Source organism: Sprattus sprattus (genome assembly GCF_963457725.1).
Source record: "Sprattus sprattus genome assembly, chromosome: 7".
Classification (NCBI taxonomy): domain Eukaryota; kingdom Metazoa; phylum Chordata; class Actinopteri; order Clupeiformes; family Clupeidae; genus Sprattus; species Sprattus sprattus.
Genome location: NC_137926.1, coordinates 6,998,945 through 7,023,486, shown reverse-complemented (window position 1 = coordinate 7,023,486; position 24,542 = coordinate 6,998,945). Strand labels below are relative to the sequence as shown.

Genomic DNA, 24,542 nt, shown 5'->3' with positions numbered 1-24,542 from the left:
AATACCATGCTTGTTTGAAATTATAGATCTGAAAAGACAGAAGGAAAAAGAGAAAGATAAGGAAGCCATACAGACTTTGATTCAGAGTATGCGTCTTCAGATTGATGCTTTTTCAAGTGAGTATGAGCAGAGCAGTTCAAGAAAGGAAAATCTCATATACAGAGAAGTAGGTTCAGGGAAATACTGTAGTTTTACACCACAATTTCTGTTCTGTACAGATGCAGAGCACAACAGAAATTAAATAACAAAGACCAGGAGAGGAGAGGAAAAAGAGGCAAGGGACAACAACGCACCCATCCATTCAGCAGAGGGGAAGGACAGACAAAGAAAACTATGCCAATAAAACCTTCGATAGAAATGATAAAATAAAATGTATGAGCAAATACATATCAAAGTCTATTGTTTACTACTTCTCATCCCTACTGTTTCTTCCTTGCTAATATACAGTAAGGGAATTCTGGAATAAGGCTGCAAAGATAAAGATAAATGTTCAAATGTTTACTATCCAACATTAGTAGCCTAATGTCACTTTGCCACATGAATAGGGCTTATAAAACAGAACACCACGGTAAGTAGGCTATGTGACTACACTACATCTCTTAGTTATATCAGCCTTTGGTAAACGTTCAGTGCCCGGATACATGTGTCCCGATACACTGTTGCTTGCACACATGTCCTGTGCTTCAGTGTGAGTCTTCCTCCTCCCACTCAGATACACTGTTGCTTGCACACATGTCCTGTGCTTCAGTGTGAGTCTTCCTCCTCCCACTCAGATATACTGTTGCTTGCACACATGTCCTGTGCTTCAGTGTGAGGTGCTATGCACACAAAGTCTAGGGCCTCCGAATCGGATTTACTTTTCACACCAATCGAATCTTTTAATTTCGTAAATACGGAGGCTGGCAACGAGAGATTTGCGTAAACACGGAGGCAGCAGATTGTGGTGAACCGACTTTAGTACATACCTCACGCCTGTGGGTGGCGCTTTAGCGCTTTATTTACACAACTGAAAAAACGTGAAAAACCTAGAAGAAGGTACTTCACAGCACGAGGATAAACACATTGCACAAGACATTCAAGCTCCAATTAACAACATTACATTATGATAGTTAATATCAGTGGTCAGACTAAAGGATATGCGAAAATGAATTTTTTTTTCTATTGATAATAAAGAGTTTGGAACAGTAACATGACATGTCTGTCATCCCATTTCCCATGATGCATTGCTCCGAGCATTTTACATACATTTATGAATAAAAAAGCAAATTAAATCGCTGGCCAATTTATATTTGTGGTCATGAAAGTTATGTTACGTCTGAATAAGAAGAATTAGATCAAGATAGGGGGCTAATCAAAAATCAGAAGACTGGGTTAATGTTAGTGAATTCGAGGCCCACCACGAGTGAGATTTTGAGGGAGAACAAGGGATATAAATAGTGGTTGGAGATCACGATTTGATCACGTGGGGCAGTGACGTCATCAGGTTGCGTGAAACCGTGCAGACGAACACCAGCCCCCGTACCGATTCAAATCTACTCACTTTCTACCCCGGACTGCGATTGTTGCGGAAACAAGGTGCGGATAGAGAGTGTTCGTATGTATGATAGGGCTATCTGTATTAGCTATCCATATCAGATTGACAAACTAGGCTCCATGTAAACGACCTCTGAGTCTTCCTCCTCCCACTCAGATATACTGTTGCTTGCACACATGTCCTGTGCTTCAGTTTGAGTCTTTCTCCTCTCACTCAGCAACACAGGCTCCTTCTGTGAGCTCACGAGCAGTCTCTCAGAGATGATATAATAAGGGAAGAGCCGAATCACACTGAAGGGCTTGCAGTTCGCAAGTTTTGCAAAAAACATGTGTGAAATGACAGCCAATTAAGAGGTCCATCTGAGATGTAACTGATAACTCCGACAGCTCTTGGAGCAAAATTCTTGCTCTCTGACTCTTTCTCCTCTCAATCAGCAGCACAGGCTCCTTCTGTGGGCTCACCAAACATCTGCTCACAGATATCTGCCATCTCTCTCGGATTGTTTACATTTACATTTACATTTAGTCATTTAGCAGACGCTTTTATCCAAAGCGACTTACAAGGATGTACTGTATACTATTTTACACTGATGGCACACTGCACATCAGGAGCAATAAGGGGTTCAGTGTCTTTCTCAAGGACACTTTGACAGGAACTAGCACCCTTCTGATTACTAACCAACTTCTCTACCTCCTGTACCACTGTCCCTGCCCCTATTGTTGCAAAATGACCTTATAAAAATTCACCAACAAAATAGAATGCCAGGTACGGTTGGGTATTACTGTAGCAGAATTATTTGCAAATGGGTGTGGAGAGTTGTGTAAATATATCTCAATCTGTGTAATCAAATTTGCAATGGAGGCTCTAAATATGTAATGAGATTTGCGAATGTGAACAGGAATCTGCAAATGTGTATTCAGAATCTGTGTGTACATAATCAGATTTGTAAACGTGTAAAATAATAATCTCTAAATGTGTAATGAGATTTTGCAAATGTATTGAGATTTGTACACGTTTAGACACATTTGTAAATGCATGCGTAGATCTGTGAATGTGTAGACAAATCTTTAAATGTGTGCATAGATCTGTGAATGTGTAGACAAATCTTTAAATGTGTGCATATATCTGTGAATGTGTAGACAAATCTTTAAATGTGTGCATAGATCTGTGAATGTGTAGTCAAATCTTAAAATGAGTGCATAGATCTGTGAATGTGTAGACAAATCTTTAAATGTGTGCATATATCTGTGAATGTGTAGAAAAATCTTTAAATGTGTGCATAGATCTGTGAATGTGTAGAAAAATCTTTAAATGTGTGCATATATCTGTGAATGTGTAGACAAATCTTAAAATGAGTGCATAGATCTGTGAATGTGTACCCAAATCTTTAAATGTGTGCATATATCTGTGAATGTATAGACAAAAGATGAAATGTGTGCATAGATCTGTGAATGTATAGACACATCTTTAAATGCCTACAGAGGTGGAAGTATTTAGCTCCAAGAGCTGTCAGAGTTATCAGTTACATCTCAGATGGGCCTCTCAATTGGCTGTCATTTCACACGTCCCTTTTTAAATAAATGCATAAATAAAAATAAATAAATAAATAATCTGTGCATTTCCAATTATATATTCTATTTCTATTCCATTCTTATGCACATCAATGGAATCGTGTAAACATTCCACTGAATGATGTCATAAAGGTGACCAGGCAACATGATGATGTCACAGAAAGTCTATGAATTACTCCAATGCATGTTGGAATTCTACTTCAGTGTGTACTGAGACAGCATAGAAAGTGGTTGATATATGAGATAATGGGATTTTTGGCATTTTTGATGTGCTTGTGCTGCTTTAGAGCAGCCAAGCAGGACAATGATATCGATAAATCGAGACGACGGGCCCTCCGAAAACTGAAAGTTGAAGAATTGAAAAGAGAACTGGAAGTTTTGGGAGTTCCACTCAATGATGACGGAAAAACAAAAAAGAGCAAAAAAAAGCTGAAGAGGGAACTCCGGAAACTCCTCATAGAGGAACTCAGGAGAGTTGACCTGGGGATGGCACTTAAAGATGTGGCCATTAAGGTCCCTATGGTATCAGAAGTGGACTCGTCAGTAAAGACAAAAAGCAATGACACTGAGAAGGGAAAGAAAGAAGGGAAATACGGACAACTGGATGATTTGGATAATCAAGGAACTGAGCATGCAAGAACGACCCAGCAGACAACTGAAGTCCAGGCCCTTCTGAATGACCTTCCAGTTGAGGTGGATACTTCTGCAGGTGTGTATAAGCTCTAATCATATATTCGCATATTTGAATGCCCTTTTTTAGTATTATCTGAATAATCCTCCATGAATTTCTGTGCTGCAGATCAGAAAACAGAGCAGGAAAGTGTACCAAACCAGGGTTCACTTGAAGCCCAGGCCCACCTTCTGGATGAGGTGGACACTTCTGCAAGTGAGTATGATCTTAAAACAGACACTACAACATTTGATTATGTTTTCCAGTATTGTTTAAATAAACTGCGCGGGATATTTCTGTGCTGTAGATGTGCGGAAAACTGAGCTGAAGGGAGAGAACAAGGATGGGACAGTGGTAATACACGTTGTGCTTCAGGACGCTCTGGATCATGTGGACCCAGCTCTAAGTGAGAATAAGTCTAGTCATTTTAATAACAGAATAAATATCAAGGAAGTGTACTGATTCATGCATGTTATTTCTTCCACGTCTGACTCTGGTATGTGCTGAACACCTAATTGAAGAACCAGCGGTGGACAAAATGGCAAAGGATGGTATGTAGTAGAGAATTATTTACAGTAGAACAGGTTGATTGAAATACAAAATACCCTTTCTATTTTTTTATGACTAAATATCCAGTACAATGTACAGATGACGAGAGTATAGCCGAATATTATCGCAATAAGAAGAAGAAGAAGACCAGGAGGGGTACTACGGACAGGGGAACGAAATGTGAGGGGAACTTAAAATGGCTGATGAGAGAGCGCACCATAAGTTAAACATTGAAGTTGCTTAGCTGGGTTTTAATGAAACGTTCTCCGTATATTTAGCCTCAGACTCAGCATCCATTCAGACTGAAGTCAATGAGGAGGTGATAGGTGAGTTCAAACCTGTGCTTATGGATAGCCTGGACAAGGTGGACGGCACTCTGAGTGAGTATGAGTATAGATAAAGAACAAAAGCACATTTCAAAATGCAGCCAAACTGTTCAGTAGACTACTGGTTTTAACAAAGAAGCAGCGGTGGACAAAATGGCGAAGGATGGTATGTAGTAGATCATTATTTACAGTAGAACAGGTTGATTGAAATACAAAAATACCCTTTTGATTTTTTCATGACTAAATATCCAGTACAATGTACAACAGTACAACTCCCTGACGGTAGTTACGTTAGTTATGAGATTTCGCATGTAGCTTACGCATGTCACAGACAGACACACAGAGATTTCTCTACACCGACGTCTGCTAACACTACAGAATGCATAATTCCTACGGGCACTGCACTAGTTGTTTTAATAAACTGAGTGGCATATTTTTGATGCAGATCTGTCCAAAGAGGTAAAGGGACAGGTAAGGGATGTGGCACTCAGGACTGTGGTGGATAACGGGGATTCGGCTATAAGTAAGTATGAGGGCCAAACACACTCAAACATACTCCTAGCATACTCCTAGATGTAACCAATCCCATATTGATCCCTCTTTCATATGTTGACCTTTAGATATAACAAGAACGCAGGAGGGAGGTGAAGAGGAGGTCACGGCCGAGCTGAACCATGTTTTGGATCAGTTGGACTACAGGACTCAAAGTGAGTATAAGGCCAAAAATGATTTCAACAAGGTTGCCAGTAGTGCTTACAATGAACCACCTTGCTGACTTTAAACTACAGATCTGGAAACAGAGCTGGAAAAAAACAAGGAAATAGAGCAGGTCATAAAGGCGGTGCTTAACAGCATGCTCAATAAGGCTGATGCTACTTCGTATACATGTGGCTGTGCCTGTGCCATCCCTTACTGATGCTGATGAACCATTTTCATTCAACATAAAATATCTGTGCATTTCCAATTATAACATTACATTCAAAACAGCAGACGAAGACACTGCTAGAAAGGAGGAGGTGAAGAAAGTACAAGTGGCTTTGGATGTGGCATTAGCAGCCATGAAAACACAGGGTACGTAGAGGATGTGATGTCAATCATTCGCATATATGTTTTGCTTTTAGATTGCTTGTAATAAAATACCATGCTTGTTTGAAATTATAGATCTGAAAAGACAGAAGGAAAAAGAGAAAGATAAGGAAGCCATACAGACTTTGATTCAGAGTATGCGTCTTCAGATTGATGCTTTTTCAAGTGAGTATGAGCAGAGCAGTTCAAGAAAGGAAAATCTCATATACAGAGAAGTAGGTTCAGGGAAATACTGTAGTTTTACACCACAATTTCTGTTATGTACAGATGCAGAGCACGACAGAAATTAAATAACAAAGACCAGGAGAGGAGAGGAAAAAGAGGCAAGGGACAACAACGCACCCATCCATTCAGCAGAGGGGAAGGACAGACAAAGAAAACTATGCCAATAAAACCTTCGATAGAAATGATGAAATAAAATGTATGAGCAAATACATATCAAAGTCTATTGTTTACTACTTCTAATCCCTACTGTTTCTTCCTTGCTAATATACAGTAAGGGAATTCTGGAATAAGGCTGCAAAGATAAAGATACAGTGCCACTTTAAAGTATGTGAACCCCTTGACCACTTAGGAGTTTTCTGTTGTTTTACCATGATTTTTCATTTTTTTCATCACCAATTTTCCATAGAAGGAATGTCAGGTTTATGTTTATCATTTGCATGTACTTTTTTTAGAGGGAATTGTTTGAGTAGCCAAAAGACTACATGAAACATGGAATTAGTCCATTTCAAAAGTAAGTGAACCCCCAGCTGAATTGGTAAAGTCAAGCAGGTAACAGATTCAGTGAAACTTATTTGGGTGCTTAATTAGTCAATTAAGCAAACCGATCATCTGAGACATCCTTAGGGAAAGGTTTGGGCAACACAGATTAAAAGAGGGAGGAAACCAACAAAACTACTGCAGTGCCAAGGTGTACCGACACAGATCAACAATGCCGAAAGGAAACGAGATATCCGAGAACATCAGGAAGAAGGTTCTGACAGCCCATCAGTCTTGGGAAAGCTATAAGACCATCTCCAAAAGATTCCAGCTCCATCCATCCATCCAAGACAAATAATTTAGAAATGGAGGGCATTCAACATGACCGCATCTCTGCCTAGAAGTGGACGCCCATCAAGACCATCACCAAGAAGCACCAGAAGAAGAATAAATCAGGTAAAAGTCAACCCACACATCACCTCTAAAGAGTTTCAGACCTCTCTGGCAGCATCTGGGATAAATGTACATGGGTCTACAATCAGATGAAAGTTGAATAGACATGACATTCATGATCGGGTTGCTAGAAGGAAGCCTCTGCTCTCAAGAAAGAACAAAACTGCCCGTTTCAACTTTGCCCGAGAGCACTTGGATAAACCAAAGGCCTTCTGGAAGTCCCTTCTTTAAACAGATTAGTCCGAGATAGAATTATTTTGTCACGATCAAAACCAACAATTTTCGTCTGATTGTAGACCCATGTACATTTACCCCAGATGCTGCCAGAGAGGTCCGAAACTCTTTAGAGGTGATGTGTGGGTTGACTTTTACCTGATTTATTCTTCTTCTGGTGCTTCTTGGTGATGGTCTTGATGGGCGTCCACTTCTAGGCAGAGATGCGGTCATGTTGAATGCCCTCCATTTCAAAATTATTTGTCTTGGATGGATGGATGGAGCTGGAATCTTTTGGAGATGGTCTTATAGCTTTCCCAAGACTGATGGGCTGTCAGTACCTTCTTCCTGATGTTCTCGGATATCTCGTTTCCTCTCTGCATTGTTGATCTGTGTGGGTACACCTTGGCACTACAGTAGTTTGGTTGGTTTCCTCTCTCTTTTAATCTGTGTTGCCCAAACCTTTCCCTAAGGATGTCTCAGATGATCGGTTTGCTCAATTGACTAATTATTCACCCAAATAAGTTTCACTGAATCTGTTACCTGCTTGACTTTATCAATTCAGCTGGGGGTTCACTTACTTTTGAAATGGACTAATTCCATGTTTCATGTAGTTTTTCAGCTTCTCAAACAATTTCCTCTAAACAAGTACATGCAAATGATAAACATAAACCTGACATTTCATCTATGGAAAATTGGTGATAAAAAAATGAAAAATCATGGTAAAACAACAGAAAACGCTTAAGTGCTCAAGGGGTTCACATACTTTCAAGTGGCACTGTAAATGTTCAAATGTTTACTATCCAACATTAGTAGCCTACTGTCACTTTGCCACATGAATAGGGCTTATAAAACAGAACACCACGGTAAGTAGGCTATGTGACTACACTACATCTCTTAGTTCTATCAGCCTTTGGTAAACGTTCAGTGCCCGGATACATGTGTCCCGATACACTGTTGCTTGCACACATGTCCTGTGCTTCAGTGTGAGTCTTCCTCCTCCCACTCAGATACACTGTTGCTTGCACACATGTCCTGTGCTTCAGTGTGAGTCTTCCTCCTCCCACTCAGATACACTGTTGCTTGCACACATGTCCTGTGCTTCAGTTTGAGTCTTTCTCCTCTCACTCAGCAGCACTGGCTCCTTCTGTGAGCTCACGAGCAGTCTCTCAGAGATGATATAATAAGGGAAGAGCCGAATCACACTGAAGGGCTTGCAGTTCGCAAGTTTTGCAAAAAACATGTGTGAAATGACAGCCAATTAAGAGGTCCATCTGAGATGTAACTGATAACTCCGACAGCTCTTGGAGCAAAATTCTTGCTCTCTGACTCTTTCTCCTCTCAATCAGCAGCACAGGCTCCTTCTGTGGGCTCACCAAACATCTGCTCACAGATATCTGACATCTCTCTCGGATTGTTTACATTTACATTTACATTTAGTCATTTAGCAGACGCTTTTATCCAAAGCGACTTACAAGGATGTACTGTGTACTATTTTACACTGATGGCACACTGCACATCAGGAGCAATAAGGGGTTCAGTGTCTTGCTCAAGGACACTTTGACAGGAACTAGCACCCTTCTGATTACTAACCAACTTCTCTACCTCCTGTACCACTGTCCCTGCCCCTATTGTTGCAAAATGACCTTATCAAAATTCACCAACAAAATAGAATGCCAGGTACGGTTGGGTATTACTGTAGCAGAATTATTTGCAAATGGGTGTGGAGAGTTGTGTAAATATATCTCAATCTGTGTAATCAAATTTGCAATGGAGGCTCTAAATATGTAATGAGATTTGCGAATGTGAACAGGAATCTGCAAATGTGTATTCAGAATCTGTGTGTACATAATCAGATTTGTAAACGTGTGAAATAATAATCTCTAAATGTGTAATGAGATTTTGCGAATGTATTGAGATTTGTACACGTTTAGACACATTTGTAAATGCATGCGTAGATCTGTGAATGTGTAGACAAATCTTTAAATGTGTGCATATATCTGTGAATGTGTAGAAAAAATCTTGAAATGTGTGCATAGATCTGTGAATGTGTAGACAAATCTTAAAATGAGTGCATAGATCTGTGAATGTGTAGACAAATCTTTAAATGTGTGCATATATCTGTGAATGTGTAGACAAATCTTAAAATGTGTGCATAGATCTGTGAATGTGTAGACAAATCTTTAAATGTGTGCATAGATCTGTGAATGTGTAGACAAATCTTTAAATGTGTGCATATATCTGTGAATGTGTAGACAAAAGATGAAATGTGTGCATAGATCTGTGAATGTATAGACACATCTTTAAATGCCTACAGAAGTGGAAGTATTTAGCTCCAAGAGATGTCAGAGTTATCAGTTACATCTCGGATGGGCCTCTCAATTGGCCGTCATTTCACACGTCCCTTTTTAAATAAATGCATAAATAAAAATAAATAAATAAATAATCTGTGCATTTCCAATTATATATTCTATTTCTATTCCATTCTTATGCACATCAATGGAATCGTGTAAACATTCCACTGAATGATGTCATAAAGGTGACCAGGCAACATGATGATGTCACAGAAAGTCTATGAATTACTCCAATGCATGTTGGAATTCTACTTCAGTGTGTACTGAGACAGCATAGAAAGTGGTTGATATATGAGATAATGGGATTTTTGGCATTTTTGATGTGCTTGTGCTGCTTTAGAGCAGCCAAGCAGGACAATGATATCGATAAATCGAGACGACGGGCCCTCCGAAAACTGAAAGTTGAAGAATTGAAAAGAGAACTGGAAGTTTTGGGAGTTCCACTCAATGATGACGAAAAAACAACAAAGAGCAAAAAAAAGCTGAAGAGGGAACTCCGGAAACTCCTCATAGAGGAACTCAGGAGAGTTGACCTGGGGATGGCACTTAAAGATGTGGCCATTAAGGTCCCTATGGTATCAGAAGTGGACTCGTCAGTAAAGACAAAAAGCAATGACACTGAGAAGGGAAAGAAAGAAGGGAAATACGGACAACTGGATGATTTGGATAATCAAGAAACTGAGCATGCAAGAACAACCCAGCAGACAACTGAAGTCCAGGCCCTTCTGAATGACCTTCCAGTTGAGGTGGATACTTCTGCAGGTGTGTATAAGCTCTAATCATATATTCCCATATTTGAATGCCCTTTTCTAGTATTATCTGAATAATCCTCCATGAATTTCTGTGCTGCAGATCAGAAAACAGAGCAGGAAAGTGTACCAAACCAGGGTTCACTTGAAGCCCAGGCCCACCTTCTGGATGAGGTGGACACTTCTGCAAGTGAGTATGATCTTAAAACAGACACTACAACATTTGATTATGTTTTCCAGTATTGTTTAAATAAACTGCGCGGGATATTTCTGTGCTGTAGATGTGCGGAAAACTGAGCTGAAGGGAGAGAACAAGGATGGGACAGTGGTAATACACGTTGTGCTTCAGGACGCTCTGGATCATGTGGACCCAGCTCTAAGTGAGAATAAGTCTAGTCATTTTAATAACAGAATAAATATCAAGGAAGTGTACTGATTCATGCATGTTATTTCTTCCACGTCTGACTCTGGTATGTGCTGAACACCTAATTGAAGAACCAGCGGTGGACAAAATGGCAAAGGATGGTATGTAGTAGAGAATTATTTACAGTAGAACAGGTTGATTGAAATACAAAATACCCTTTCTATTTTTTTATGACTAAATATCCAGTACAATGTACAGATGACGAGAGTATAGCCGAATATTATCGCAATAAGAAGAAGAAGAAGACCAGGAGGGGTACTACGGACAGGGGAACGAAAGGTGAGGGGAACTTAAAATGGCTGATGAGAGAGCGCACCATAAGTTAAACATTGAAGTTGCTTAGCTGGGTTTTAATAAAACGTTCTCCGTATATTTAGCCTCAGACTCAGCATCCATTCAGACTGAAGTGAATGAGGAGGTGATAGGTGAGTTCAAACCTGTGCTTATGGATAGCCTGGACAAGGTGGACGGCACTCTGAGTGAGTATGAGTATAGATAGAGAACAAAAGCACATTTCAAAATGCAGCCAAACTGTTCAGTAGACTACTGGTTTTAACAAAGAAGCAGCGGTGGACAAAATGGCGAAGGACGGTATGTAGTAGATCATTATTTACAGTAGAACAGGTTGATTGAAATACAAAATACCCTTTTGATTTTTTCATGACTAAATATCCAGTACAATGTACAACAGTACAACTCCCTGACGGTAGTTACGTTAGTTATGAGATTTTGCATGTAGCTTACGCATGTCACAGACAGACACACAGAGATTTCTCTACACTGACGTCTGCTAACACTACAGAATGCATAATTCCTACGGGCACTGCACTAGTTGTTTTAATAAACTGAGTGGCATATTTTTGATGCAGATCTGTCCAAAGAGGTAAAGGGACAGGTAAGGGATGTGGCAGAAGCACTCAGGACTGTGGTGGATAACGGGGATTCGGCTATAAGTAAGTATGAGGGCCAAACACACTCAAACATACTCCTAGCATACTCATAGATGTAACCAATCCCATATTGATCCCTCTTTCATATGTTGACCTTTAGATATAACAAGAACGCAGGAGGGAGGTGAAGAGGAGGTCACGGCCGAGCTGAACCATGTTTTGGATCAGTTGGACTACAGGACTCAAAGTGAGTATAAGGCCAAAAATGATTTCAACAAGGTTGCCAGTAGTGCTTACAATGAACCACCTTGCTGACTTTAAACTACAGATCTGGAAACAGAGCTGGAAAAAAACAAGGAAAAAAGGCGGTGCTTAACAGCATGCTCAATAAGGCTGATGCTACTTCGTATACATGTGGCTGTGCCTGTGCCATCCCTTACTGATGCTGATGAACCATTTTCATTCAACATAAAATATCTGTGCATTTCCAATAATAACATTACATTCAAAACAGCAGACGAAGACACTGCTAGAAAGGAGGAGGTGAAGAAAGTACAAGTGGCTTTGGATGTGGCATTAGCAGCCATGAAAACACAGGGTACGTAGAGGATGAGATGTCACTCATTCGCATATATGTTTTGCTTTTAGATTGCTTGTAATAAAATACCATGCTTGTTTGAAATTATAGATCTGAAAAGAGAGAAGGAAAAAGAGAAAGATAAGGAAGCCATACAGACTTTGATTCAGAGTATGCGTCTTCAGATTGATGCTTTTTCAAGTGAGTATGAGCAGAGCAGTTCAAGAAAGGAAAATCTCATATACAGAGAAGTAGGTTCAGGGAAATACTGTAGTTTTACACCACAATTTCTGTTATGTACAGATGCAGAGCACAACAGAAATTAAATAACAAAGACCAGGAGAGGAGAGGAAAAAGAGGCAAGGGACAACAACGCACCCATCCATTCAGCAGAGGGGAAGGAGAGACAAAGAAAACTATGCCAATAAAACCTTCGATAGAAATTATGAAATAAAATGTATGAGCAAATACATATCAAAGTCTATTGTTTACTACTTCTAATCCCTACTGTTTCTTATTTGCTAATATACAGTAAGGGAATTCTGGAATAAGGCTGCAAAGATAAAGATAAATGTTCAAATGTTTACTATCCTACATTAGTAGCCTACTGTCACTTTGCCACATGAATAGGGCTTATAAAACAGAACACCACGGTAAGTAGGCTATGTGACTACACTACATCTCTTAGTTATATCAGCCTTTGGTAAACGTTCAGTGCCCGGATACATGTGTCCCGATACACTGTTGCTTGCACACATGTCCTGTGCTTCAGTGTGAGTCTTCCTCCTCCCACTCAGATACACTGTTGCTTGCACACATGTCCTGTGCTTCAGTTTGAGTCTTCCTCCTCCCACTCAGATATACTGTTGCTTGCACACATGTCCTGTGCTTCAGTGTGAGTCTTCCTCCTCTCACTCAGCAGCACTGGCTCCTTCTGTGAGCTCACGAGCAGTCTCTCAGAGATGATATAATAAGGGAAGAGCCGAATCACACTGAAGGGCTTGCAGTTTGCAAGTTTTGCAAAAAACATGTGTGAAATGACAGCCAATTAAGAGGTCCGTCTGAGATGTAACTGATAACTCCGACAGCTCTTGGAGCAAAATTCTTGCTCTCTGACTCTTTCTCCTCTCAATCAGCAGCACAGGCTCCTTCTGTGGGCTCACCAAACATCTGCTCACAGATATCTGCCATCTCTCTCGGATTGTTTACATTTACATTTACATTTAGTCATTTAGCAGACGCTTTTATCCAAAGCGACTTACAAGGATGTACTGTATACTATTTTACACTGATGGCACACTGCACATCAGGAGCAATAAGGGGTTCAGTGTCTTGCTCAAGGACACTTTGACAGGAACTAGCACCCTTCTGATTACTAACCAACTTCTCTACCTCCTGTACCACTGTCCCTGCCCCTATTGTTGCGAAATTACCTCATCAAAATTCACCAACAAAATAGAATGCCAGGTACGGTTGGGTATTACTGTAGCAGAATTATTTGCAAATGGGTGTGGAGAGTTGTGTAAATATATCTCAATCTGTGTAATCAAATTTGCAATGGAGGCTCTAAATATGTAATGAGATTTGCGAATGTGAACAGGAATCTGCAAATGTGTATTCAGAATCTGTGTGTACATAATCAGATTTGTAAACGTGTAAAATAATAATCTCTAAATGTGTCATGAGATTTTGCCAATGTATTGAGATTTGTACACGTTTAGACACATTTGTAAATGCATGCGTAGATCTGTGAATGTGTAGACAAATCTTTAAATGTGTGCATATATCTGTGAATGTGTAGAAAAATCTTTAAATGTGTGCATAGATCTGTGAATGTGTAGACAAATCTTAAAATGAGTGCATAGATCTGTGAATGTGTAGACAAATCTTTAAATGTGTGCATAGATCTGTGAATGTGTAGACAAATCTTTAAATGTGTGCATAGATCTGTGAATGTGTAGACAAATCTTTAAATGTGTGCATATATCTGTGAATGTGTAGACAAAAGATGAAATGTGTGCATAGATCTGTGAATGTATAGACACATCTTTAAATGCCTACAGAAGTGGAAGTATTTAGCTCCAAGAGCTGTCAGAGTTATCAGTTACATCTCAGATGGGCCTCTCAATTGGCCGTCATTTCACACGTCCCTTTTTAAATAAATGCATAAATAAAAATAAATAAATAAATAATCTGTGCATTTCCAATTATATATTCTATTTCTATTCCATTCTTATGCACATCAATGGAATCGTGTAAACATTCCACTGAATGATGTCATAAAGGTGACCAGGCAACATGATGATGTCACAGAAAGTCTATGAATTACTCCAATGCATGTTGGAATTCTACTTCAGTGTGTACTGAGACAGCATAGAAAGTGGTTGATATATGAGATAATGGGATTTTTGGCATTTTTGATGTGCTTGTGCTGCTTTAGAGCAGCCAAGCAGGACAATGATATCGATAAATCGAGACGACGGGCCCTCCGAAAACTGAAAGTTGAAGAATTGAAAAGAGAACTGGAAGTTTTGGGAGTTCCACTCAATGATGACGGAAAAACAAAAAAGAGCAAAAAAAAGCTGAAGAGGGAACTCCGGAAACTCCTCATAGAGGAACTCAGGAGAGTTGACCTGGGGATGGCACTTAAAGATGTGGCCATTAAGGTCCCTATGGTATCAGAAGTGGACTCGTCAGTAAAGACAAAAAGCAATGACACTGAGAAGGGAAAGAAAGAAGGGAAATACGGACATCTGGATGATTTGGATAATCAAGAAACTGAGCATGCAAGAACACACCAGCAGACAACTGAAGTCCAGGCCCTTCTGAATGACCTTCCGGTTGAGGTGGATACTTCTGCAGGTGTGTATAAGCTCTAATCATATATTCCCATATTTGAATGCCCTTTTCTAGTATTATCTGAATAATCCTCCATGAATTTCTGTGCTGCAGATCAGAAAACAGAGCAGGAAAGTGTACCAAACCAGGGTTCACTTGAAGCCCAGGCCCACCTTCTGGATGAGGTGGACACTTCTGCAAGTGAGTATGATCTTAAAACAGACACTACAACATTTGATTATGTTTTCCAGTATTGTTTAAATAAACTGCGCGGGATATTTCTGTGCTGTAGATGTGCGGAAAACTGAGCTGAAGGGAGAGAACAAGGATGGGACAGTGGTAATACACGTTGTGCTTCAGGATGCTCTGGATCATGTGGACCCAGCTCTAAGTGAGAATAAGTCTAGTCATTTTAATAACAGAATAAATATCAAGGAAGTGTACTGATTCATGCATGTTATTTCTTCCACGTCTGACTCTGGTATGTGCTGAACACCTAATTGAAGAACCAGCGGTGGACAAAATGGCAAAGGATGGTATGTAGTAGAGAATTATTTACAGTAGAACAGGTTGATTGAAATACAAAATACCCTTTCTATTTTTTTATGACTAAATATCCAGTACAATGTACAGATGACGAGAGTATAGCCGAATATTATCGCAATAAGAAGAAGAAGAAGACCAGGAGGGGTACTACGGACAGGGGAACGAAAGGTGAGGGGAACTTAAAATGGCTGATGAGAGAGCGCACCATAAGTTAAACACTGAAGTTGCTTAGCTGGGTTTTAATGAAACGTTCTCCGTATATTTAGCCTCAGACTCAGCATCCATTCAGACTGAAGTCAATGAGGAGGTGATAGGTGAGTTCAAACCTGTGCTTATGGATAGCCTGGACAAGGTGGACGGCACTCTGAGTGAGTATGAGTATAGATAGAGAACAAAAGCACATTTCAAAATGCAGCCAAACTGTTCAGTAGACTACTGGTTTTAACAAAGAAGCAGCGGTGGACAAAATGGCGAAGGATGGTATGTAGTAGATCATTATTTACAGTAGAACAGGTTGATTGAAATACAAAATACCCTTTTGATTTTTTCTTGACTAAATATCCAGTACAATGTACAACAGTGCAACTCCCTGACGGTAGTTACGTTAGTTATGAGATTTTGCATGTAGCTTACGCATGTCACAGACAGACACACAGAGATTTCTCTACACTGACGTCTGCTAACACTACAGAATGCATAATTCCTACGGGCACTGCACTAGTTGTTTTAATAAACTGAGTGGCATATTTTTGATGCAGATCTGTCCAAAGAGGTAAAGGGACAGGTAAGGGATGTGGCATCAGCACTCAGGACTGTGGTGGATAACGGGGATTCGGCTATAAGTAAGTATGAGGGCCAAACACACTCAAACATACTCCTAGCATACTCCTAGATGTAACCAATCCCATATTGATCCCTCTTTCATATGTTGACCTTTAGATATAACAAGAACGCAGGAGGGAGGTGAAGAGGAGGTCACGGCCGAGCTGAACCATGTTTTGGATCAGTTGGACTACAGGACTCAAAGTGAGTATAAGGCCAAAAATGATTTCAACAAGGTTGCCAGTAGTGCTTACAATGAACCACCTTGCTGACTTTAAACTACAGATCTGGAAACAGAGCTGGAAAAAAACAAGGAAAAAAGGCGGTGCTTAACAGCATGCTCAATAAGGCTGATGCTACTTCGTATACATGTGGCTGTGCCTGTGCCATCCCTTACTGATGCTGATGAACCATTTTCATTCAACATAAAATATCTGTGCATTTCCAATAATAACATTACATTCAAAACAGCAGACGAAGACACTGCTAGAAAGGAGGAGGTGAAGAAAGTACAAGTGGCTTTGGATGTGGCATTAGCAGCCATGAAAACACAGGGTACGTAGAGGATGTGATGTCACTCATTCGCATATATGTTTTGCTTTTCGATTGCTTGTAATAAAATACCATGCTTGTTTGAAATTATAGATCTGAAAAGACAGAAGGAAAAAGAGAAAGATAAGGAAGCCATACAGACTTTGATTCAGAGTATGCGTCTTCAGATTGATGCTTTTTCAAGTGAGTATGAGCAGAGCAGTTCAAGAAAGGAAAATCTCATATACAGAGAAGTAGGTTCAGGGAAATACTGTAGTTTTACACCACAATTTCTGTTATGTACAGATGCAGAGCACAACAGAAATTAAATAACAAAGACCAGGAGAGGAGAGGAAAAAGAGGCAACAACAACGCACCCATCCATTCAGCAGAGGGGAAGGACAGACAAAGAAAACTATGCCAATAAAACCTTCGATAGAAATTATGAAATAAAATGTATGAGCAAATACATATCAAAGTCTATTGTTTACTACTTCTAATCCCTACTGTTTCTTCCTTGCTAATATACAGTAAGGGAATTCTGGAATAAGGCTGCAAAGATAAAGATAAATGTTCAAATGTTTACTATCCAACATTAGTAGCCTACTGTCACTTTGCCACATGAATAGGGCTTATAAAACAGAACACCACGGTAAGTAGGCTATGTGACTACACTACATCTCTTAGTTATATCAGCCTTTGGTAAACGTTCAGTGCCCGGATACATGTGTCCCGATACACTGTTGCTTGCACACATGTCCTGTGCTTCAGTTTGAGTCTCTCCTCTCACTCAGCAACACTGGCTCCTTCTGTGAGCTCACGAGCAGTCTCTCAGAGATGATATAATAAGGGAAGAGCCGAATCACACTGAAGGGCTTGCAGTTCGCAAGTTTTGCAAAAAACATGTGTGAAATGACAGCCAATTAAGAGGTCAGTGTGAGATGTAACTGATAACTCCGACAGCTCTTGGAGCAAAATTCTTGCTCTCTGACTCTTTCTCCTCTCAATCAGCAGCACAGGCTCCTTCTGTGGGCTCACCAAACATCTGCTCACAGATATCTGCCATCTCTCTCGGATTGTTTACATTTACATTTAGTCATTTAGCAGACGCTTTTATCCAAAGCGACTTACAAGGATGTACTGTATACTATTTTACACTGATGGCACACTGCACATCAGGAGCAATAAGGGGTTCAGTGTCTTGCTCAAGGACACTTTGACAGGAACTAGCACCCTTCTGATTACTAACCAACTTCTCTACCTCCTGTACCACTGTCCCTGCCCCTATTGTTGCAAAATTACCTCATCAAAATTCACCAACAAAATAGAATGCCAGGTACGGTTGGGTATTACTGTAGCAGAATTATTTGCAAATGGGTGTGGAGAGTTGTGTAAATATATCTCAATCTGTGTAATCAAATTTGCAATGGAGGCTCTAAATATGTAATGAGATTTGCGAATGTGAACAGGAATCTGCAAATGTGTATTCAGAATCTGTGTGTACATAATCAGATTTGTAAACGTGTAAAATAATAATCTCTAAATGTGTAATGAGATTTTGCGAATGTATTTAGATTTGTACACGTTTAGACACATTTGTAAATGCATGCGTAGATCTGTGAATGTGTAGACACATTTGTAAATGCATGCGTAGATCTGTGAATGTGTAGACAAATCTTTAAATGTGTGCATAGATCTGTGAATGTGTAGACAAATCTTTAAATGTGTGCATATATCTGTGAATGTGTAGACAAATCTTAAAATGAGTGCATAGATCTGTGAATGTGTACCCAAATCTTTAAATGTGTGCATATATCTGTGAATGTGTAGACAAAAGATGAAATGTGTGCATAGATCTGTGAATGTATAGACACATCTTTAAATGCCTACAGAAGTGGAAGTATTTAGCTCCAAGAGCTGTCAGAGTTATCAGTTACATCTCAGATGGGCCTCTCAATTGGCCGTCATTTCACACGTGTTATTGCGACACTTCTGCCGTGGCAGATCTGCAGCCCCTTTTGTGTGATTGGGCTCTTCCTTTATGTCGTCTCTGAGACTGCAGAAGTCTGTGAGCAGCTGTTTCGTGATCACACAGAAGCAGCATGTGCTGCTGAGTCTGAGTCAGACTGAAAGCAACATTATATGTGAGTGCAGACAAACACTTTTGAGCAGGAGGAGAGCCCATTTGCACACGAGCAGAGAGAGAGGGCAGGTTTTGAGGGGAAAACATTACCAAATCTGAGCGCGTTATGAATGAATAATGCCTTCAATCTGACAGACCATCCTCTTAGGCTAAAAGTATGGAGAAAAAAAGACTCCATAGAGGAATAATTAAATACAGTAGGCTAAAACGGCCTCCCCGTATTCCCGAGACTCACTCGCGCCGAGCTAAAGAGGGAAGTGGAGGTGCTGAAGAACATGACATTTATCATCCGAGTGCACGAGCCAACTGGAGCTGTCGGAGCCACGGGGGGCGCCAAGAGGCCTGGCTCCTGGCCGTTAAGCAAAACTCTACTTGCTAAACTAAGCCCATCGTCACTCCACCATTACACACACACACACACACACACACACACACACAGTCCACTGAATGCCAATGAACACACACATACAGAAACTAACTGTATGTCTGCATGGGTAAAGTAATGAGGAGAACACCAGTGTGTCAGTATGTTTAACTGCCTCAACGGCTAAAAGAATTTCCATTCCATTGCTACTAGGCTTAATCCGTTATCTAGATCTCCAAGACTTGTCACTTTAACCCCTGTGCTAACCCTAACCCCTGTGCTAACCCTAACCCTAACCCCTGTGCTAACCCTAACCCTAACCCCTGTGCTAACCCTAACCCCTGTGCTAACCCTAACCCTAACGGCTGTGCTAACCCTAACCCTGTGCTAACCCTAACCCTAACCCTAACGGCTGTGCTAACCCTAACCCTAACGGCTGTGCTAACCCTAACCCTAACGGCTGTGCTAACCCTAACCCTAACGGCTGTGCTAACCCTAACCCCTGTGCTAACCCTAAGCCCTGTGCTAACCCTAACGGCTGTTTTTCAGCGTAACCTGTGTCACTCTTCATGGGGGCTGGAGAAGCTAATTCTAGCTATTGTTAAGCAGCCGAGCCTAACTCCTTAAAAAAAAACACACACCAGAGTGATATGTGACTGCTGACACTTGTCCCTATGAACACATTTAGCAGCCTCATACCTTTTCCATCTGTTGCTGAGGCCTCCTGTAGATGCCTGATAGACCTGCAAAACAGCAGTGACACAATAACATTACTGAATGTATACAAGAGCAACTTCTCTTCAGAGCAAAACACCAACATGTTATCACTACAAACCAGTGGTGGAAAAAGTATTCAGATCCTCTACTTAAGTAAAAGTAAACAACAATGTAAAATACTTCATTGCAAGTTAAGGTCTTGCATTAAAAATCTATTGTCAAAGTACTAAGTATCAGCAGCAAATGTAGTTAAAATATTTAACTTAAAGTACTGGTTTGGTCCCTCTCACTGGCTTGTTACTGTATTTGACATCATTAGATTATTACATTTATACTGAAGCAGATGCATGTGAGCAGCATATTACTGTATATGACATCATTAGATGATAACATTAAGACTGAAGCAGACGCATGTGAGCAGCATGTTACTGTTGTAGCTGCTGGAAGTGGCGCTAGTTTGAACTACTTAATATCCAGTTTTATAAACAGAGATACCAGATAAATGTGAAGGGGCGTGAGATGTAAGTTAACAGTAACTAAAACTGTCAAATAAATGTATTGGTGTAGAAAGTACAACATTTCCCCCTGAAATGTAGTGGAGTGGAAGCATAAAGTAGCACAAATACTCAAACATTTAATTATGTATGTACTAAATCTAACTTATAAATAACATAAGTATCTAAAAAAAATACTTATCATTGTATTAAATAAACAAATAACATAAGTTCCTAGAAATTATACTTATTAATTAATTTAATTATACAGTGCAGTACTTGAACTTAAATACCAGTAGTTACTTTCCACCAATGCTTCAAACATATGCATACCAATTCTGTATTTTTATATGTAGCTCCTATGACCATTTCTGTATGATAGAATCATCATAATGGGTAGCCATAGACTAAGGTGTGCAGCCATGAGGAGGGTGAGCGTACGATGGTTAGCCATAGACTAAGGAGTCGAATCGTGAGTCCCCTGAAGGGTGAGCGGACGATGGTTAGCCATAGACTAAGGCAGGGGTTTTCAACTGGTTTTGTCCCAGGGACCACCAATCTAACTAGTAAGTAATTTGAGGCCCACTGATGTGCCTGCACGCGCATCCGTGTTTGTAACCATGACGCCCGGACACAGACCCCCGGTTGGTAAAACCCTTGGACTAAGTAGTAGAGTCGTAAGCCTGCATGTCCCTGTGGAGTGTGAGCGTACCAGACAACAGGAAACAAGATGGCCCCACAGCACAATAGGTCCACTAGGAAGAGGACCTCCATCCACAGGCCGTACTCGCTGCTGCCCTCTTCTGTCGACTCGATGATAATGTAGGCCACATTCGCCAACACCTGAGGATAGGCGCACAGGAAATTAGATGCAGGTACATGATTAAAATGTCTGATGACAAAATGGTTAAATAGAGCGGTTTCCTTCCTGCTTTTCTTTGGCATCCTGCATGTTGGTTACTACAGCAACGGCTGTAACTGCAGTGGCCATAACGAAAGACAAATACTGTAACGGTCGACCCTTTGGGAGAACTTTACCTGAAGAGGGATGACGATCATGAAGATCTTCTTGTCTTTGTCAGAGAGAATGTGCTTGACGAACGCCCAGCCAGTCCCTATCAAGGCTATGGTGATGAACAAGAGCGCCCCCTTCAGCCTGGAGACAGACATAAAACATTTACATTACATTTTACATTTAGTCATTTAGCAGGCGCTTTTGTCCAAAGCGACGTACAAGGGAGAGAACAATCAAGCTACGAGCATAGGATGCCTGGTGCAACAATAAATACTACTTTACATAGGAAAAAATTTAAACGAAATAGAAAAGAAAAAAAAGTGCAGGAATGTAACCGCTGTAAGTGCAAGTTAAGCACAAGAAGAGCACATTCATGCCAGCCACAGCTCCACTTAGGGACCATGTGGTCTGGAGACAGAATGCTTTCCTACACCTTGTGAACATGTGGATGTAAAACGCTCAAGTTCACCGTCATTTTTAACACCACGTTAAGGCACAAAAAGTTGCCCAGGGATCTTACAGGTGTGTGATGTAGTAGACCACAGCCCAGCCCTCGATGGGGAAACCCTGGTTTGAAATGTAGTAGTAGTCAATCTGAGGAAGAAACAAACACAAGCTCCTAGTTAGTCTTTAGACATCATCGCTAAGGTCTATAATAGATGCGTTACATTGGTGATTATGAGGGGCGTCACTCACAGCATGGAACACCAGAGAGAGAGATTTGGTGAATGGAAGAGATGCCATAAGCCAGTGGATTTTGTAGACATCCACCCTGTGAAGAAAATATAATATATTATAATATAATCAGTAATCACGTCAATAGAGACAAAACATCTGTCTGCTGAGCAAACAACACAACAACCCCTTAATTTAAATGCCTAAGTGCAAAAAACTGTGGAAAACTCCAGGTGGGAAATTTGGGGGAAGAAGCTGAACTGATGAGAAATTTAAAAAAAAATTACACGCTCTGATAAACACAAAATGTGCTTTTTTGAAGGTACAGACATAACACATTTGTCTTTTTTATGATGTGTGGTGCTTGTTCCAATTTACTATGATCTGAAATGACTATAAGTCAGCATTGTTTTGAATGATGATGGTGCCCTCTTGTGTTGACTCCCTGGCATTACAACAACATTCATATGGACTACATGGAAATTGCAGTTCCAGCCATATAAGGCTGAATGTTTTGTGAGACTCACTTTCTTGTGTGGAGCACATGGACCCAGAGCGTCCCGATGATGAAGAAGAGCATGGACATGAAGATGTAGAGCTTAGGCAGGGGGATCTCACCCGCAGACAGGAAGCTCTTCGGGTTCTTCTCCTCAATGTTGATCTACAAGAAGACAGAACATTCCTTAAACATGTTTCTATGCAGCCAAGAAACAAACACACACACACACACACACACACACACTCAGTGCCACAATTTCACACTTCCTCTCTCGCCCCCTCCCTTCTTCTCCTCTGAAGTTGTCTGAAGTGTGACGTATGTTTTCATTTTACAAAGCATATTTATGTAAATAGTTGAAACAGGTTTCATGCAGCCGTTACAAAAACAGCTACGGATTATTTTGACTACATGCTCTGAAATTACTGAATTGTGCATATGTTACTAAGGGCTGCTTAGAGGGAGAAGCCAGTACATACATCGAGGTTGAACTTCAGAAGGTTTGTCTGAGCGTCCCTGCTGTAGCAGTTGTAGAAGTAGAAGTTGTACAAGCCTTGCTGGTCGTCAGTGGTGACATTGAAATAAAACTATGTTGGAAGGACACATAGAAAGTTAAAACAGAGTGATCAGGACCAAAAACTCTGTTCAGTTATTTATAAGGAATGGCACAGATCCATCTATTTACAAGATATGAATAAGATATAAGATAGGTACCCTGAAGGAATAGCTGTCCCCTTTTTGCTCCAGAGGATATATGGGTTCTTTGTTCGAAGCCTAAGAGACACAAACAATATTCAGAAACAAGCAAATGCATTAAAACCAACCAATCGAGCGGATTGTTCCACTGAAACAGCCTTACCACTGTAAGCTCCTTGGAGACTTCAGCCCCATCTGTTTACCCACAGACAAAAGGAAGAAGAGCAGTGAGTTAAGGATCCAAAACCAAAAAGGAACAATTAAAAAAAAAAAAAATTTGATAACACAATGGATCAATTAATTTGTCTCCATTAAACATTCACACAAACATACCAGCGCTTTAACCCATTAAAGTAAGAGTTTAAAAGCTTTGCATGCAGGATATATTTTTGAACATAAATGTGTATGTGTACCTTTCAGTTTCTCTTTCTCCACTTTATTGTTCTCCTGCTCCCCTGTTGTTCCAGTGCCAGCACCCCCTGCCAGGACAGGGATGATCTGGGGGAAGAGACCCTCTTCTGCTGAGGTCTTTATAGTCACTCTAGAACCACACAAACAGACAGAACCTTTATAGTCACTCTAGAACCACACAAACAGACAGAACCTGTATGAACATTCTAGAACCACACAAACAGACAGAACCTGTATGCACAGTGGGAACCTAGCATCCCTTCACACCGCACTGGAGGGGAGAGCATGGACTTAGTCCCAATAGAAAGTCACTTGAGTTAGCCTTCGTTGATATTGCAGTTGCCAGGGCTTAATTTGTGCCGGATCTTGCCGGAACAGGATCCAGGACCTCCCAGATTGGGGCTGTCACCTATTTGATTGGACCTTCTTTGTTACTATCAAAATCTGTAAATAAATTGTGTGTAATATTTAATGTTATCTTCACTTTACACACTGCGTTTCCCGGTTTCAGACCCGTGCATTTGTTTACATGTCCATTCTAAATGGTCAACAAAGGCATAAAAACAACCCAAATATAGTATCAAAATGCATTGAAGACACAGGAGCATTTGTTTACTATTGACCCTTCTTTCAGATACATATCATTATTTAAGGTCTAGAGATTAGATTTTTTTTTGACAACCCCTGATGGGACTT

General features: G+C 40.4%; 1 protein-coding gene across 2 annotated transcripts in view; it reads right to left on the bottom strand.

Moving 5' to 3' along the window:
* gpr107 (G protein-coupled receptor 107) overlaps nt 1-24,542 on the bottom strand; it is a gene marked incomplete at its 3' end in the record, with an annotated part of 38,548 nt that overhangs the window by 12,557 nt on the left and 1,449 nt on the right. For both annotated transcript variants that reach the window (XM_080842967.1, XM_080842968.1), the window contains exons 5-14: nt 23,849-23,976; nt 23,599-23,630; nt 23,454-23,513; nt 23,219-23,326; nt 22,771-22,904; nt 22,265-22,340; nt 22,089-22,162; nt 21,592-21,709; nt 21,266-21,396; nt 20,042-20,085 (exon numbers count right to left, since the gene is read on the bottom strand). In XM_080842967.1, the coding sequence (XP_080699093.1) occupies nt 20,042-20,085; nt 21,266-21,396; nt 21,592-21,709; nt 22,089-22,162; nt 22,265-22,340; nt 22,771-22,904; nt 23,219-23,326; nt 23,454-23,513; nt 23,599-23,630; nt 23,849-23,976 (905 nt within the window). The remainder of the gene's footprint in view (nt 1-20,041; nt 20,086-21,265; nt 21,397-21,591; nt 21,710-22,088; nt 22,163-22,264; nt 22,341-22,770; nt 22,905-23,218; nt 23,327-23,453; nt 23,514-23,598; nt 23,631-23,848; nt 23,977-24,542) is intronic.